Below are 19,501 nucleotides of genomic sequence, written 5' to 3' on the forward strand. Positions count from 1 at the left end.
CACTGTTTTAAATTGGAAATTCAAATTAGTGGTTTATTGAATAAAATAAGGACTAGAAATTCACAGAACTGTCACGGAGACTTGAGATTAAAACAAGCAGTTGGGAAGGCTACAGATAGTGACAGCTGATGTTTTTGGGCCAGTGTGTGGTGGCTAACAGCTCTGCTGTTGAACACAGCAGCTCTTAGGTGCCATGGCATTGGGAGCTGTGTTACCCTAGCACAGTGGTGGGTATCCCTGTCTTCCTGCTGTAGAAAGTAGGGCTGTGGTGGGAGAGGTCCCTTTGGAGCTATGCAGTGTTTCACTGATTGATGGAAGACACTTGGTATCTGTCTGCTCATGCTCCCCTTTGAGTGGCCTACAGTCCTCTGGTGTAGCAGGGAGCGCTCAAAGAGCTCTGCTGTAACCTGCCTGTACCTGCACTAGCCTGCCTTCAAGGCAGCTGTAGTGTGCACGTGGCACGGCCAAAGCAAGGATAAACCTAGAAGTCAAAAAGTGCTTTTGGATGTGAAGATATGATATTTAAGAATGCTTAATGACTCTTAGCCTGAATAAATCGTAATTGCCAAAACCAGAAAGAGGTTGGGTAGATATCAAAGCATGACAATTTTTGTTTTCTCTTTTTCCCACAGTTGTCATTGATTCCATTTACAAAGTCACCGAAGGCCGGCAGTCTGAAATCTTCCACCGGCATGCAGAGGGGAACTTTGACCCAAGCTGTTGCTTTACCATTTACCATGGCAACCACATGGAGTCACTGGATCTGATTACATCTAACCCAGAGGAAGCTCGCACCTGGATCACAGGTCTGAAATATTTGATGGCTGGAATAAGTGATGAGGACTCGCTTGCTAAGCGACAGAGAACACACGATCAGTATCCTTTTAGGAGCCTGAGCTCCAGCTTCTCATTCAATATTTCTGGCTTGTTTTTTAGTGAATTCAGCATAGGGTGGCCTTTCACCTCTTGGTAAGTGAACAAAAAAGTGAACAAGAACCTTACCATTGATTGCAATGGAAACTTGAGTAATGGGTTTGACATGGACGTTGATCTGTGTAATAAAACATCAGCTGTGCCTTAAGGACTGGATTAAACTGCATTGAAGTCAGGGAATAGTCTTGCATTTTGTTAGTGAAATGCTTATTGAAGGGTCAAAACAGTCATTTCTAGTTATCTCTGATACTAACCCCAACATGATTTTGGGATTTCTGTCCATCTTCTGTTTGCCCAACTTTGCTTTTATTCTGCTGCTACAAATTGCAAGGTCCATTAGAAGACACTGTTTTCAAGATACTACTGATTGAAAACTTGAATTTGTTAGCCTCTGCACAGGTGAAACTCCAACATTTTGGAGCCTTTCCATAAACCGACTAGTAACTCCTGGTGTATGTCAGATATCTCTGTGTACTTCTCAGCCTCCATGGATTGTCAGGAGCACAAATCTCTAAAGCTCCTTAAATGTTTGTTGTAGCCTAGTAACCAAAATGAACTTCTTGTAAAGATCATGTCCATTGAACGTTTTCTTGATGTGCTTTCTTTCACAACAGTGCTGACTAGTATGTTAAGTACAAAGAATGTTCTTCCCCTAAACAAAAAACACCAAACAAGCTAAGCCCATCTTGATTAAAATTGTAACCTGTCTCTTCTGCCACACAGAAATCTACAGTGGTCACTTGTAAACACTCCTCCTGGAGAATATACATACTTTGGGTATTTTTAATTTCTGTTTTCAGTGTTTCATTCTGATACAAGATAGGCACAGACCTTTTTGGGGCATATATCGCATGCTCTGTTGCACACATACTCAGCTAGCTATATTTATCCATGACTTTTCCGAGCTGCACATATCTGCTGTATGTTCTCTTCTGATGAAACATCACTTCGAGTCTTGTTTGTGTTATCAAATGTGGCAGCTGGGGGACTGCAGACAAAATGACTCTGTACCAGCTCCAGCTAGTGTTAAAACTTAGGAAAAGCTGGAAAGGGATATATGTGCAAAGAGAGGGTAAAAGGTACTGGTCAGGAAGGGGAGAAGTTCAAGCAGAATGAAGGGAGAAGTAGAAGAAGATATTGGAGCAAAGCCTAGCAGTATTTTGAAAGCTTAGAGTATGTTCTCGGAGGAGAAACTAGTAGCAGAAATGAGAACGCAAAGGGGCTGGTATTGTGAACTCAGCTGTAAATAATTGCATAAACCAGTACCGGTTTTAAGCATTTGAATGAAACTGTAGCATGGGCAAGGGCGAAAAAACTAGTTCAGTGTCTCTTCAAACCCTTGTAAACCTGCAGAACGTCCCAAAAAAGGTTATGTTAGAGATGAGCCATGTGCTGTGTGAAGAATCACTTCATGTTTTCTGAATTTGACAGATGCTAGCTTTATTTGATGCCATTTTGTCCTTGTGAGGGCAGAAACAGCAAATGTATGAGTGTTATCCATTTTCTCTGTGCAGCTTCTGATTCTATGGAGTTGTTGCTGCCCTGTGGAAGGTGTGGCACAAGATGAGGGCAGAGATATCAAAGAGAAAATGGTGGAGAAAGAAGTTGTCCAGAGATGGAAGAGTTACAAATATACGGATGAAAGAACTGTCATGGTCTTGGAGGAGAGGGCATGGAAAAACATTTTTAATGTTTTAATTTTTAATTAGGTTCTTATGGAGACTGCAGGCTGATAATAGTGTACTTGGGCTGATTGCACAGAATCTTCCTTCTTCCATCCTCTTGCACTAGATTAATGTCATCCCTGAAACAGATGGCTATTGATTCTTGAAACCAGTAGCCCTTAGATACAACAGTCTCAGTTGCACCAGGTAGGAGGTACAATAGCAAATTGTACCAGAAGGTATACAGTCGTAAAAACGCTTTGGTTTGTCATCAGCGTGGGGAGAACCATGACAAAGGTACCACGTCTTTGCCAGCAATGACTTTATTTCACAGTCTACCCCAATAACTCTAATGCACGCTGTGGGAAGTCTTAATTCAAATGTTTTGCCCGGAGATGCTGACTTGAAAAAGACATGTTTGTGAAGGCTGGATTGAATAATGCTCAGTTTTATCTGGAAGATATTAAGGAAGGTATTTTTATCTGGAAGATATTAAGGCCCTCTGCTAAGGAGGATTATCCCCCTGCCCGGAAGAGCTAGGGCAGGGTCTTGTTCTCCTAAGTTCGAATCTTGTCCCTTACCTGCCCAACTGCTCTACCTCAGCTCTTTGTGAGGAAATTGCCCTCTTGTACCTTTCCTTGACACATTTGTAGCTGGGTCAAACAGACCTTTGAGGAGGCTGACAAGAATGGAGATGGCCTGCTGAATATTGAAGAGATCCACCAGCTGATGCATAAACTAAATGTTAACCTGCCCCGCAGGAAGGTCCGGCAGATGTTTCAGGTTGGTGACCTCTAACACACAGCACTATTGTGGTAAGGTAGTGCCAGTTATAGTCTCTTTCTGGACAGATCCAGAATAGGATCTGCAAGTTGGGACATAAAACTCTGTCCTTTTGCAGCACCTCACAGACTTTTTCCAGGTCTTACCATTTTGTAGACAAAGATGCATCAGAACATTGTTTTAATGACATGAACCACATAGAAGACAATTATATTAATATTACTTTTTCAGATGCATTATTGTTTTCATCTCTGAACTGAATTGGTCTATGCTGGCATTGATGGACGATGAAGTTACTCTGTTTCTATTGAAATATTTTTTCATTTCCTTTATGGAAAATTGCTTAATAGAAACTAGCTTTATGAAAGTAATTAGATTTTTTTTTTTTAACAACTTCCTCTTACTTAGCCAGATCAATTTTTTACTTCTGTTGTCTGAAAACAGTTACTATTTTCTGCCAGCCCTAGTGTTTACTGTAGGAAAGGAAAGATAAACCAAGGACATAATGGAGAGCAAAATAAAATTTTTATTAACTCTTCAAAAACAGTACCAGCCAAAAGCTGGTTTGCTATAAAACATGGGAAAGTTGAAGAATCTTTTATGGTCAAAAGTGCTTTGTTTGTCTGGCATAAAATCCACGTTAGATACACATCTATGGAGTATCAAGTTACTCTCCAAAGACCTGAGAATTGTGGAAACTGGTGGGGTTGTGTTGCAGAGATGAATTTGGGTTGTACTTGTTCCCACAGATTATAAATGTCATTTAAGATGGTGTAGTAGATAAAAGATGATTTAAAATCCCATTTGACACCGGATAGCTGGGAATTATCTTCTTCTCTGCTTACTTGCTGTGATCTGAGTTTATAGCTCAGATGACATTAGCACTAACAAGGTGTAATGAAATGCATCTCCCTGAGATCCTCAGGTTTTCCTGATATTGTTGACTGCTGCAGGAGAAGCAGAGAGCTCTGAAGCCATGTACTGAGAGGGGAAAAAAAAAATAAATAGTAGTCCTGTCTGCACTTTTCAGCTGTCTAGGAATGAAGTAGGGCACTCTAGCAACCATCAACCTTTGTATAATCAGAGGCAACTTTTGGTTAAAAAAGTTTACTTATTTTTATTTTGCTGTGGTTGCTGCCAACCTATACCTCAGTTACTATTCTAGGCCTCACAGGCATGGTTAAAGTTACTAAGGTCGAATATAAAAGGAGTGTTGAAGGTTTGTTTACTGCTAGTCCTTCAGGGCTCAATCCTAAAAGCCTTACCCCACAAGCAGTGCTTTGTGCTTGCAGTCCTATGGACTTCCAGGACTTCATGCTGGATAAAGGGAGTGGCAGAGTAACTCTGGGACAAATCCTCACCCCTCTATCTACCTAGTTTGCACTGTTCTTGCACTTGATCTGCTGAGGTGGTACTGTTTGTGTGACTTGGCATCACAGTTTCAGAGACAGCACAAACAGCCCCTGGCCTGGAGCAGCACCTCTGGCTCCATGGAGGTGACCAGGCTTATGAGACGGTCCAGGTCCTGCATCTGGGAATAGCGTATGGGGCTGCTACTTTAGTTGTATATGTGTACTAGGAGTCAGTAGTGTGAAGATGGGTTCCTGTTCCAAGACATTCTTCAAAGTGGAGTGTTTTATGTGAAGGGACAGTAAAACGGGATCCTTGGAAAGCAAAGCAGGCCAGAGTTCTGTTCATTGCATCTACTATTAGACTAACTCCTCTTCTATAAAAGAAGTGAGGTTGGACACCAACTGGAAGAGCTTTCTTGAGAAGGAAGAAGTGATAGCAAGGTGAGAATGCCCTTCATCTGGAGAAGAACTTGTATTTGGTGTGCCACTGTAGAGACAAGCCAACAGGTTCAAAGCCCAGTCAGTGTTAAAAGAACTCTGCACAGGTGGTGTTCTGACCTGAACAGAGGGAAGCACCACTTTGAACAGAATGTGACTTGGGAATGGCAAGGGGGTTTATCACTACAGAGAGGAAACATTACTTATAGCTATGAATTAAGGACATTATTCATGGGAACAGTAGCACATTTCTAAACATTTATTTCACTTTGTCTCATTATCTGCTTACAGCCTCAAACTTAGCAAGAGTTGTAGCTTCCCTGAAGTTTGGGTGTTTTTTCGTGGAGACCTACATAGTGTTTGACAGCAGTTCTCCAGAATATATTCTTTGTATTTAAAATCCAAAGCAATCCTCTTAGACAGATGTTCACCGTAAAAAGCTTGTATTAACATGTCTTAAATACTGTTTTCTTCTCTTCCTACCTCTGAGGATAAACAAAAACTTGTGTCAAGACTGGGGCTACTGGGCATATGTTTGGGTGTGGGGTCTTATTGCTGCATCAGACTCATACCCTCTACAGAGTGCTGACAGGGGGCTGAGAGTGTTGCAGTTTGAATTAACGTATTTTTAAGATTGATATTGTCCTGATTGTTTTAAAATGTCAAACCCTGTTGTTAGGGGAAGCCACAGGGTGAAATTGTTATGTTCCTTGCTATGTTTTTATTCAAGATAACTGCAGACATACGGGAGAGTAACAGAGATCAGGATCAAGCCCAGAGTGAGCCTCTTTGCGGGGGAAACAAATTAAAAACTAAAGATGGAATTGAGACTCTCATAGGGAACCTGTGGCTTTAGTGTAGTAACTGTTTTCACCAACAAATCCAATAGATGGTATTATAATTTCGCAGTTATTTTAGGCTACTAGGATTTGTGTCTGAACAGAATCTTGCAGATGAGAATTTATGAAATTTCTGTTTGTGTACATAAATCCTGTTCTGCTTTGTTCCCTGAATTCACCTGTGTTTAGCATGCTTACCTGAGTGTCTTTACCTCTTAGGAAGCAGACACAGATGAGAACCAAGGAACCCTAAATTTTGAAGAATTTTCAGTGTTTTACAAGATGATGTCCTTACGTCGAGATCTCTACTTATTGCTTTTAAGCTACAGTGACAAGAAGGATCACCTCACTGTCGAAGAACTTGCTCAGTTTCTAAAGGTGGAACAAAAGGTAAGGAATACTATGCATCCATATATATGTACACATAAATACATTCAAGTATAGGGATAGAATTTTATGGAAGGGTTTTGCTTGGGGCAGGAGGTGAAGCACAGATGTAACAAAAAAGAAATCTAAAGGATTTATTGTTTTTTAAATACTTGTAGAAAGCATTTGAACTCTTTAGGACTCTATGGTAGAAGAAAGGCAAGTGTAGGGCAATATGGTTAATGTTTGTTTATAATAGCATTCAGGTAACATTCGCACTTCTTAGTTATAGCTGATTGTCATGCGACTTAGCGTGGTTGCTTTCTCTTGCTAGCTTGTCTGGATTGTTTATTGGTGTTGGGGGGGTGTTTATATTTCAGGAGATGCCTTTCATGAGTAAAGGTCTTGGTAGGTATACTCTAAATTAGGATGGTATGTGGTGTGTTTTAAAGGTAGAAACACATGACAAAATAAGAGCAGTAAACTATTTCTGGTTATCTACAAATGGTTTGCCTGTGCATGGCTTAACGCGGTAACACCTTAAGATGAACCTTTGTGTTCGCATATCCTTTCCTGTAAGCAAAGTTGAATCCTACAATACTATTATGTATCCCAGGAGTTCTCAGGTATCAGTAGTAATTATAAGGACTGCTACTTTATTATTAAGACAGCAGTTTAAATATTGACAAAGAAAAACCTCTTAAATGTGGCCAAAATCTTAAATATTAAGAACCTAAATACTAAATTTTAAGGGAAGATTACACTTTTGTGATATAATACAGAGATGGATATTGCACCTACCTGGCCGAGGGCAAGATGTCCAGGATTCTATTTTTTTTTTCCCTTCTGCCTTCTTTTCCATTTTTTCTTCAAGAAAATCTGTTTTCCAGGAATTCCTCACAGATGTGTGGGACTTGTGCAAAGAAAACTTCACATCTGGAGGTTGTACTTCTATCTGAAGCTCCTCAGAGAAAAGCAGTTGAGAGAGGTGAGGTTCAGGGAAACACAGGAACAGATACACTGATTATAGACTTTTTTCAAAAAAAAAAAAGCATAAGTAACTCAAGAAGTCAAGTTCGGTCAAGACCAGAGATTTTTTCTCTATGTGCTTATGAACAAACTTGCTGAACAGAAAAAATGTCTAGCTGTTCCTATATATGTTGCTCCAGTGGAGATTTTCATGCCTGCTTTGAAAGAGACTGGATTACTACAGAAGTTGTCAGTGGAACTCATGGAGAGACTTTGTATGCTGGACAATGAGGAGCACAGAAGGAACCTTGTGATCTCTGGGACTGTCGTTTGCTTCTGACAATTGGTCCTGGGTTATTTGCTTACCCTATGTGTCCTTGCTGAGAAGTGTTCCAAAACAACCTCGTGAAAATAAATACTAACATCCCAACCTATGTCACCTTCCTGGGTATAGATGCTGTGTTTTGCCTGCAATCATTGGATGAACTCCTGTGCCAGTCTGGGATTCTGCCTGCCATGACTGCTTTTTCTGAATTACACCTAGCATAAAATATCAACGGTCTGAGCTGTTTTGTTGCTGAATTTCTCCCTGCTGGTCACTGTGGCAATTCCTTGGCATGTACGACTCCCTGGTTCTTCCTTCCTCCATCTTGAAACATGGAGCAGTATCATGTCGCTGATCTTGCTGTGATAGTCTCAACACACAGATTCCTGCAAGCAATCTGGTCCTGGCAATTCTGCTTATTACAACTTTAAAGCACAAAATGTTTCTATCTTTTTCCCTTTACGCTATTGCCCTAAGTTTTTTTTGAGCTCACTGCTTTTTCCTTTGTTTCCTTTTTAACGACTGCCTTCTACTTGGGTGCCTTTCAGTGGAGCACCCTTGACAGCAGCAGCAGCAAGTTTGACACTGATGAGAAAGCAAAGAAATGCTCCAGGGAGGACATGTTCCTGGAGATGCTGTAGTGCCCAGGAACAACTGAAGAGCAGTGGTATGAGAGGGCACTTGGGGACCGGGAGCAGGAAGAAAAACATGTGAACGAGGCAGAAGAGCTGTCTTTGTGGGTGCACAAGGACATTATGAAACTACTGATGCAGCAGAAAAAACAACTTGACTGTCAAGTCTGGCATTCTGCATCCTCTTCCCTGTCTACGCACTACTCAAAATGTTGAATGTGGACAGAGCTATCTGCTATAAATGCTCTGCTCAACGTTATTCCAAAAACAAACAATAAAAAGTGTGATCTCCTGTAGGTGAACCTCTGGGCAGTGTAGTTTAGAAGCACCTTGTGTTTTGTTTGCTTCTTCCCTCTGGTTTTCCCACTTCCCAGTATTAACAGTGTTAGAGCAGATTTATCCTTTAATGTTTTCAGAACACAAACGTGATAACAATGTCCTCGGGTAAGGCAAGATTGCCTTCAAAAGCTGATAACGGTTCCAATCATAATGCAGCTCTCGAGTGCCTTCAACCAAGCAGCGTTTTGTTTTTGCTCTTGTCTGGCTGCTTGGAAATCTGTGGACAGTCTGTCCAACTCTATCTGCTATTCTTTTGGCAAGACTTAAATATTAATTCTGCAGCCTGAGGACAGAACAAAAGGGGTTTCGGTTTTTTGTTAACTTGCTAAGCTGGCTTTTCTTTTTTCATGGTGAGCTCCCAGTTGCCTTCACCCCAGAGCTTGTGAAACAGATTATTTCCACTTAGGTGCAGTTAAACTCCACTCATTGCTATTGAAATTGCAATTATATGGCTTCAAATGTCAGAAGAGCAGAAAGCAGGCTGGTTTCCTGGAATGACTCCTGGTCCTGCGGTCCTCTTGGCACAAGTGGCTGTGAGGGAGGAACAACCCTGGATGTCCAGTCACGTCTGCAGGCCGGAGTGATGTCCCTTTGGGAGTGTCTTTCCTTAATAAGCCAATATCATTGTCTGAGTTGGTCCTCCGCAGAAACTGATCTCCTGCTAGATGACAGATTGCTTCCACAGCAGGATCTCCAGGCTCTTTTGACTGACAGAGCTTGTCTCATACTTGTCTTTGAGAAGTGGGGCTTGGGTGAAATAGGCTCTACAAACATTGCCTTCCCTGTTAAAGAGCAGCTCTGCAGTTGCTAGCCTTTCTGGACCTTCACCGTAGAGTGAACGGCATCTTGGAAGCCCCATAGCGATGCTGCCCTGTGTCCAGGGGAACTCGGCCAGCTTGTGACTGTTGTCTGATTGCTGACTGTCCTTCCCTCCCCCTTTCTGTTTTATCCATATCACATCCAGTGCCTTTATTTCAGTCATAGCAGAGACCTTTTTGACTCTTGTGCTGATGGTTTTATGCAGTTACAAGACTGCTTTGGTGTTACAAACCTGAAATGTTTAGTTTTGGTTCTCTGAGGGTGAGGTTTCCCTTGTGCCTGCTTGCCACCTGCTGCCTTACCATGGATCAGTGACTTTGCAATACAGTTTTCATCTGTCCTTAGAAAAAGGACAGCCCGCTGAGATCTTGCCTACAGCAGTGTTCTCTGCATGCTCCAGGGAAGTGCCACATATTGTATGATGCACCCTGTTGTATTCCCGAGTGACAGGAACCAGATGGAAATGTTAATACCACACCATTGTGTTGATACCAAACTAGTATCTTTTGTGCTTAAAAGGGCTGCTGCCGTATGCAGAACAAATGAAACTGGTGGCAAAAATTAATGCCCCCACTTGTTTTAATAGAACTGAAGAGGAGGTAATTTTATAACAATTACACTCTCGGAACATACACACGTAATTATGTAGAGCTTTTCTGTAATTATTCAATACAGGCTAGTGCATTTTGAGTTAAGCCTGCTTTAGAGTAAGTTTACTCTTATTAGTTGTCCACACTATAATTATACAGTATCACAGGAATAACTAGGGATGTGGTGAATAGTGAAAATGTGATATAAAGGGATAAGAAGTGGGGATTAAGTACACTTTTAGAAAATGAATGTTTTGAAACAGCTATACCTGCTCTCTTGGAAGAAGTTTTAAAGGGTTATAATGGGACAGTATATGCCAGGGCACGTTGATATGTGTTAGACTGCAATCTGAAACAGTGTGTACTGAAGGATATCAGAAACCAGTATCCCAAAGCAAATAGAGGAATTCTAAGAATATCAGTGTTGGTACATGGGCTTTGAAACGAGGACAGACACTGGAGCTTGTTAATAACAGACAAGGAAGACAATACCAGATCATCATGCCTGATCAATCCTTGCTACCTTCCACAAAAAACTCTTATTGCGGCAACACAAACTCCCAACTGGAAAGCAAGCTGATGCCTTCCTCCCTCTCTCATGCTTACATAAAAGGATAATCAATATAACTGATTTATGTGGTGACTCAGTGTCATGACTTCTTACATTGATATCTTGCACTAAAATTGGAATAATGTCTCTGCTTTGTTTATTTACATTTTGATTTTTCTTATAGAATGATTAACTGTGAACAACCAAAGCCTGGACCGTTAGAGCACTGTTGATACCCTGGTGGGTTGGCATCCTGTCTAGGAACACCTGTTATTAGCATTGTACTTCTTTTCTAACTTCTTTTTTTTTTTTCCTAACTTCTCTTCTACTTTGCATTCCTTTCTCATGGGAAGGGAAATAAGAGAATGGGAAACGAGAGTAATTCCCATTCTTAGTCTGTGGGCCTTTGACAGAAGAGGGCTCTCCCATTACCTGGCATTGCAGTGCTCTGCAGCTTCTGATGGCATTAGATTTTTGGCAATAGGTTTGCCTGACCTGCTTCCAGTGAGATTGGTGAAATCAAAAGTGATTTCCATCTTCTTTCTCATACTTCTGCACTGAAGATGAGAGATGATACTGCTTTTTTTGTAGATTTGTAGGATCTTATTTTAGGAAAACTAAGGTAGTTCATTTACTTAAAAACCAAGATCTTATTGATTATTGAAGTGCTGATACTCTTTTAAAGAACCTGTCTGCATCAAAATTAAAGCTTTTAACCAAGAATATAAAAAGTAGCCATGATTTTTGGAAGCTCCACTATTGACCATCTTGACTAATTCATGTATCTAAATATTCAGTCATCAATAATGATCATTACTATTTGATATTCTTTTTAGTGAAATGCTTTAAAATGTAATGAAAACAAATTTAAATGAGTTGCGTAAGTCATCATCTCTCAAGCTACAGTTAAAAAGCACAAATCATTGGACTTTTCCCTAGCAGATGCAGCTTTGGACAGGATTAGACATTTTCATTCCTAGAGCACACAAGTACCCTGCCACTCAGCCATCAAGGAGCCATGTGGGATAATGAAAACATTAATTCTAGCCAGCTGGTGCTGAAGAAGGGCCTGCTATGAATAGTGTTTGCAATCAAACAGCAACATCAACTTGAGCTAGGATAATCAGTTATTTTTTTCTACTGAATTGTTCTCTTTCCTATTATCCTATGTAATTCCTACAGGCGTCTCATGATTGTTGGCTTAGCTAGGACATATAAATAAAACGTTTGGAGAAGGAAATGGGCCGAGCCACGCTTTTCCTGTACAAGAGAAAAAAAACAGAGGGAAGGGTGAAGGGGAGAAAGGCTGGGAAATATCTCCAAGTTTTTGGCTTGAGTCACCATATGAGTTGAACTGCACACTTGCTTGCCTTCTGTTGCTATACTTCTAATGTTGACGTGTCTAGCTTTTCCCCTCCTCTAGTAATTTTTCACACTTAGGGTGTAGCCTTTTAGGTGTTACGAGATACGGTCGGTCATGGCACGCACGTTTCTTAGGAGGAACTTGACATTTGGCAGGATCAGACCCTTAGAGAAGACCAGATCAAGAGAGTCAACCTGCTTCTAGATTTCTGTATAGCTGAACGCTGATGTTAGGAATACTGAGCTACAGTAAATAATGGGAAGCGGAAATTCATCAAAGGCTACAGACAGAGCAGAGTAAATGGAACTTGCCATCTGAAAGAGCAGTCCATTAGTAAGAGGACAGTTCACAGAGGGACCGTTTCTGGATTTAAACAATAAATATTGTGTAATCTGCATGATGACTACCCTCACTCCTGCATTTGCCTGAAGCAGTCACGTTAACAGAGATGACACACTATCGAAGAGAGGGGACTACATGTTCCTTTGCTGCCAGACTGCTCCACAGGTCAGGGCATTTGAGCTGACTTTGGCAAAGGATGCAGAATGCAAACAGTAAACAGAAGAATGGTACAAATAAGCTGCCGAAAATTTTAGTGTCATCGTTGTCATCCTGTGATATTATTAATGGAGGACATGAAATACACCTGATCATAGTTCTCGCTTTGGTTCTCTACAACTTAGGGGGGCAGGGGTGAGAAGAGATGAGATGAGTGATGGAAGCTACTTCTTTCCTTTAATTTTAAAGGAAATGTAAGTGTATGGTGATGCTCTGGCCCCACTGGTCAGTTAGGACTTCAGTTGTAGGCTAGTGGAATCTTGTGACAAAACTCATACTTGTTTCAGAAGTGGTACTGTTTTTCATTTCAGAATCTAATTATTTATCTCATAGCCTGCATATTATAGTCAGCTCTCTTGGAAGTAATGAAATCACAGAAGTGGAAAATGCATGAAAATGAAATCAAACCCTGCCAAATCTTTTTGCATGTTTAAGTAATTATATTGAAGAATGTAACTTCATAGTTCTCATTTCAGCAGTATTGCCCAGTACAACTATTAAGTGTGCTTAGCAGCTAGTTTTCATTTTTAAATTAAAATGAGACAGCTTTTAAGTGATCGCTGCCTCTTGCTGCTATTTTTCTCCTCAAAGGTAAGAGCTGTGAGGCTTGTGCAGCACTGACAAAAATCAAATCAAAATCTTAAAGTCCTTTTACAGTAGTGTTACTGGCTGTCCTATTCATATTTGACTGAACTCAGTGTTTGATCGTAGGGTTTTTCAACTGGACTCAGAAGCCTAAAGTAGATTTTGACATGCTGGTGACATGGTATTAAAAATAAGTGCACCAACACTGTCGTTTTTGTGCAGATGAATAATGTGACACCAGAGTATTGTCTTGACATCATACAGAAGTTTGAAGTATCAGAAGAAAACAAGAAGCAAAATGTTCTTGGGATTGAAGGTAAAGTTTTTGATTTCAAAATTAGTTTTGTCTTGATATATTGTAGTGGAATAGAAAAGCTTTAAAGGTGTTTTGGTGTAACTTGTAATATTTGAGTGTGATAGTTACATAGAAGATCAGTCAGTAGGGTAAGTGCATTTTTGTGAGACATGGGAGAGACGAGAGTAGATGGGGTGAATTAGCAGTTAGTGTTATACAGCCATGCATCATAGCTATCATACAGTAATGTGAATGCCTTAGGCTTGCATTAATTTATTGCTAACTGCGTATTTGTGAAACAAAACATAAAACACTCTATACCATTTATTTTATACTATAGCCTGTTCTAACTGAAGTAATAAAAGCAAAGTTTTCATTCTACTCTGTTTCTGTAGATCTGGAGTCATGCCTGTACAAGCCACTGATTTATGCTTATGTGAAATAAAATGTCGATAATTGCATTTTCGTTGGGTTTTAATACCTTATTCACCTTGTTTGCTAAAGCAATTGTAAATGGTATATTTATTCAGAATCCAGCTTAGTATCAAATCAAAATCTGAATTAGAATGAAATAGATTAAATGCCACAGCATGTTAATATGTCCAGAAGATAGCTTTCATGAAGCTGCATAATTTACATAGTGATTTTTGGGGTGAGAGAGGAAGCAGAAATCACCAAAAAACCCAATAAAACACATTTGCTTCCAAGTCAGGATGTCAGTTTGGCTCCCATTTCTGTCTGTGATCTGTATAAATTGTCAGATCTTTCTTAACTTTGGTAGGAGTGTTGTCTTTTGTTCTGTTCTTGACACTGTTGCTACCTTCTGAAGATTACTTCTTAACTTGGGACCCATGGGGCATCAACAGCAGCACAAAGTTCTGGCAGATCTGCAGACCACCAAACCTATACCCTTGCAGGTGTCATATCCTACGGCTCTTCTGCTGCCCAGTATATGAGGGATTTCCTCTGCTTCCTCTTATTTACAAGACGTTCCGCTTGTGATGGAGCAGAACAGGATGCCTCTTACCTGTTTCTGTCACAAGGGTTCCATTGAAGGAAACATGGTGCACATGTCAAATCCTTTGCATCCTGCTGAGCATGAGGCTGAGGTTCCCTCCCTTCCACCTACCCAGCTGTATTCAGCACCCCAGGACGTGTGGACTGATGCTGCCTAAGCATTTGACCCAATTTCTCTGTTATACTGATGCTTTGAGAGGAATCAAGAGGGGCTGAGGGATACCAGTTTGAGAAGGAGGAGGAGGAAAAAGACAGTTTTTGTAACAATAATGACTCATGGTTTAGCTGCGTACTGTCTGTTTGCAGTAGCATCTAGATGAAGAGATCATTGTTTTTATCTCACTGAATAATTGTGAGGGAGGATATTTTCTTCCACCAATTCTAACAGAACCAATAACACCTTTTTTGGTTCCACTTATTAGTGGAGGGAATTTGTCTGAAATGCAGAAGGCAGTTTGAGCACACTTGTCTTCATCTGTGTAGTGGATTTGGTGTAAGGAGGTTGTCCAGGGTTTCAGAGACTTTTTACATGGGCTTTTTTGTCATTTGCCCCTTTCGAGGGTCTGAGTGAAACATCTGATCTGAAAATAGGTTGGGCAGCGGCCATATCGATCTGTGGGGTTTTTCAGTCTTCTCGTATAGCTACTATTCGTTACTTTTATGCTTCTCTTAGAATCCTACTTTCTTTTTTTACTATTGGTTGTTAATTTCGGAAGAGGCTTACCTCAATGCCATGTTTTACAAGTGCTTGTTGATTTTTTTTTTTTTTTTTATTTGGCAGTCATAAATGCGTCTTTCTAGATTGTATTTGCTTTTCTGGTTCAAAGCTGTTTGAAAATTGTCTGGGGGCAAGGGTAGGATCTTGGGAATCTATTCTTCTCAAAGGTGTCAGAACTTCCATAGGCTTCAAGAAGAAATACCTGCATTTGTGCCAGCAGTGGACTGAGTCTGTGTGGCCTCTTCAGTTTGCAAAGAAGGAGGCAAGCCACAGACAGCAGTTAGTATGCTCAAAACATAGGGTACAGGAAGATTAATCCCTGCTGTGTGATTCAGTGGTTTTGGAGATATAAATTGGCACTGACAAGCATAAACAGAAAAAACAAATGTTAGAGTGGAAATCATTTGCTTGGTAATACATACCGGATCTGTGGCAAAACCTTTTCTCTTTGTTCAAAGGTTTCACGAACTTCATGCGCAGTCCTGCTTGCGATGTATTTAATCCACTGCATTGCGAAGTGCATCAGGATATGGATCAGCCCCTTTGTAACTACTTTATTGCTTCCTCTCACAATACGTACCTGACAGGAGACCAACTGCTGTCCCAGTCCAGAGTGGAGATGTATGCACGAGTGCTGCAAGATGGTTGTCGATGTATTGAAGGTATATTTTTAGTGTAACTTGCTGGTTGTGAGAAGTATGATGGATATTTCTTCTAAGCACAAAGTCAGTGGCAAGCTCAAAGCATTAATGCTCCACTGTCTGATTAACTTCAGCAGTAAACTCCTGTTTTCTAGTGTCTAAACAGAATATTGGGAATGACCATCTCAGACAAACATCATAGACACCACTGTTTTCTCGTGCCTGCTGCTGTGTTGTTATGCTTTTCTCAGCCAGTGCAAGTTTTCCATTGTCCCGCATTTGCCTGAAGCATTTTTTTTTGTTGCACAAGCCCCAGTAAGGCCATGGGCAGGCATCTGTTTGGGGCCCTGCAGTTCCAGCGGGGCAGTGCCAGTTGTTCTGCTCTGGGGTTCCCCCGTGCTGAAGGCTACCACTTCACAGGAGTGCTTCCTAATCCGCACTGTTCTGAATGAGCTGAGCCGGCAAAGACCTTTGCCTGTCATCAACTGAATAGGAAAGGAGGTGTTTGCATATGCAGTTCCTCCTGTGGATGCAAAGGGAACATGAAAAGTGCCTGTAGGAGGAGGACAGGTGAGAAAATAGTGCCTTCTATCAGTACAGCTCTGTGTCTGTTTCTGTCACCGTCTTAGAGCTGAGACACTTGGGTTTGGTCTGCCACAATAGAGAGATAGGATACTGTTTTACTGACTGTATGCTGGTGGAAGAAAACTAGATGCTGTTTGTCTGATAGCCTGGGAATAGTGTTGGATTCTTGTTTAAGTTCTGCATGATGTAAATAATAAGAAGACATGAGTATCTTTCTTTTCAAGATTCTGGGTGGAATAAAGTCTTTTGACAGATTTAAACTCAATGTTAATTTTTTATGACTAGTATTACAAAACTTATTTCTGGAAAAAAATTTGTTAATCTGAATTTAAAAAGTAATTAGAGAAAGTAAACCTGAGAAAATTGGGTGATCTATCACTGTACTTTCCCTTCTGTAGGAAAGTTCACTGGAACGCACAGTAGTATGTTATTTCACTTGACCTCAAAACAGTTGTAGATACTGTACAGCCTAGGTAATAGCTCTGTAGCTTTCTCCTTGAAGTTTTTAGTTTCCAGTAGAGGCAACAATAGTCACAAGTTTGGTGTAAATCCAGGGTACAGTAATTCATTAGGAAAAGTATTACTGTCCTAGTCCATTCTACATGTGATGGATTTGATGCTACTCTTACTACAGTCAGTTATAGAACTGCAAGTTTAATTGGGAGTGGAAAAAGACTAAATTCTTTTTAAATAGTTTGTCTTCAGAAGCAGAAGCTGCTTTCCCAAGAGATAGCTGTAAACATTATTTGACCTATTACACCTTTGTAATTTTATATATGAGGAAAAAAACTCAGTTTAATATAAGGGGAAAAACAGTTTTAAGTTGCAGAGTTCTCATTTTATATACGAAAAGACTGTCTTGTTAGTCTTAATTCAGTCTGTAGGTCATAATAGATCAAATGTAACTTGTCGACACCTGCATGGTTGAGTAGTGTACATGAATTCTACTGGCAAGCAAGATCAGCGGAAATGTATAAGATCGTGGGCATCTCTTAAACTATAGCTTTTTTTTGTCTTAATAGTGGATTGCTGGGATGGTCCAGATGGAGAACCGGTAGTGCACCATGGCTATACTCTTACTTCTAAAATACTCTTCCGTGATGTGGCAGAAACTATCAATAAATACGCCTTCATCAAAAATGAGTAAGTGTAGAGTCAGTTTTGAAGCTAAACCTGTCTGTTTTGTGTAGTTAATCCCAAGTCAAAATCAACAATCAACATCAGGAAGTATGTGTATTCCTTTAAATACATTGAGAAATTATAAAGTTGATTCTATTCTCCTGTATTTTGCCTGTCATATTTATTGTTCAACTGCATGAGCTCTTTCCATCAGTCAAGTTAGAAAGTTCAACCTAAGTTAGAAAGACCTTTCATACGTTGTAAACTCAGTAATATTTTGAACAGTTTGAGGCTTAAATATCTACAGGTTAATTTGGTCCTTTGTTCGAACAGAACTTCCCACTCATATCCACAGGGAAATTCTCCTTAAAAGTCAATACCGTAATGTTCTCTACCTAAGGAAAATACTTTGTTTCAGTAGGAAAATTGAAAAGCTGTCTCATACATAGTATGAGGAAATACTGAGGTGTGGGGTAGTGTTCAGATTCGATTTCTATTGCCATGGTAATATATAACAGTTTATTATGAAAATCATGGAGTTTAACCATATATATACAACAGTCTGAAATCATGAGTAGGTATATAGAATTTTGAGTAGTTTAGAGAGACTAAAGGGTAAATGCTTACTTCTCTTTATTAAAAAAAGGAAAGTGAAGGGGGAAAAAAAAAAAAGGTGACCCAACAATGGGGGAGGAGGGGGGGACCCAACTGGGAAAAAAAAACCCAGGAGGTGGTCACTTCAAAACTGAAGGAGGTGGCTCTTCATTTGGTCTGTAGTTGGCTTGTGGGGTTCCTCGCTATAGGATTCTGGGGCTGCCAAGAGTTTAGACAACAAGGCAAATTTGTGGAAGAAATTGGCTGTTATATACAGAAACAATGTCTTTAGCTCAGGAAACTTAAGCTGCAAATTCCTGGAGCCTGGAACAGTATTGCCAAATATTTCTCCTCCTCCCAAGTCTGGGCGACTTCAGAGATTTGGTCTGACTCGCTGTAGCTGCACTTACTTACTAAGATAAAGGTAAATTGTTCATGCAGCTATCAATCTTTGGAAGATGAGCAGAGAGGAGCTAGCAATTCCTTTGAATCTGTTGATTTCAAGATGCTTTTCTCCAGGAGCAGCTTGCTGATCACTTATAGCTTATGAAGACTTCGTGCATGGCATGCAAAGGAATAATGTACCTTCTGCTCAGTTACATAGAACAGAAAGGCATTGCGTTGCTGATGAGCTTTATTACAAGTTTCTCTGCCTGTGCCTTGTGCTTGGTGATCATTGGTTTCAGACTTTGTTGCCCTGTGTGCTAGTGAGTAGGGTTGGAGGGAGAGGGCGGAATCGCCTGCAGGGACTATCTGAGGGATTCTGTCAGAGCTGGGATTTGGGAGTTCATGTGCAAAGTCCTTTCTCCCAGAGTGAGTTTGTTTCCAGACTAGTGACAATGCAAAAGCAAACTGCTGAAACCAGTTTATGGGGTAAGCTGTGCAGGTCTTCTCTCTTAAACCACAGTTATGACAATGTCTGGGGTTTTGTTTCTAGGTTTCCAGTGATACTGTCTATTGAAAACCATTGCAGTATTCAACAGCAAAAGAAGATCGCTCAGTACTTGAAGGAGATATTTGGTGACAAACTGGACTTGTCATCTGTTATCACTGGAGATTCCAGACAGCTTCCTAGCCCTCAAAATTTGAAAGGGAAAATCCTAGTGAAGGTAACTTGTTACTGGCAGCGTGTTCAAAATGCAACAAAAGTCAGCATGTGATGTTTATCGTAGATTTTCTTTGGCTTTGGAGAACCAGTTCAGCAGTACCATGTGGAATAGTACAGATGCAGTAAGCAAGTTAAAATTCTGAGCTTTTCAGTGACACTGAAACAGAGTTTACCGTGGACTTAGTGACTGTCCTAGGGTACTTCTGTAAGTGTTTCAACAGGGAGGTGATACCAACAGCGGTGCTAAGAAAAGTCTCTCTATTTCTTAAGCATCTTATCTGAGAGTCTTAAAGTCAGAAATACTTATTTTTATACCTTA

At 40.4% G+C, this 19,501-nt stretch overlaps 1 protein-coding gene across 1 annotated transcript in view; it reads left to right on the forward strand.

The window, feature by feature from the left end:
• PLCH1 (phospholipase C, eta 1) overlaps positions 1-19,501 on the forward strand; it is a gene marked incomplete at its 5' end in the record, with an annotated part of 44,671 nt that overhangs the window by 591 nt on the left and 24,579 nt on the right. Inside the window, 7 exons of the mRNA XM_009697235.1 lie at positions 633-876; positions 3,251-3,380; positions 6,229-6,399; positions 13,328-13,421; positions 15,594-15,797; positions 17,384-17,504; positions 19,012-19,183. Coding sequence (XP_009695537.1) covers positions 633-876; positions 3,251-3,380; positions 6,229-6,399; positions 13,328-13,421; positions 15,594-15,797; positions 17,384-17,504; positions 19,012-19,183 — 1,136 coding nt within the window. The remainder of the gene's footprint in view (positions 1-632; positions 877-3,250; positions 3,381-6,228; positions 6,400-13,327; positions 13,422-15,593; positions 15,798-17,383; positions 17,505-19,011; positions 19,184-19,501) is intronic.

The sequence above is a fragment of the Cariama cristata genome, unplaced genomic scaffold, assembly GCF_000690535.1.
Source record: "Cariama cristata isolate BGI_N322 unplaced genomic scaffold, ASM69053v1 scaffold1603, whole genome shotgun sequence".
Classification (NCBI taxonomy): domain Eukaryota; kingdom Metazoa; phylum Chordata; class Aves; order Cariamiformes; family Cariamidae; genus Cariama; species Cariama cristata.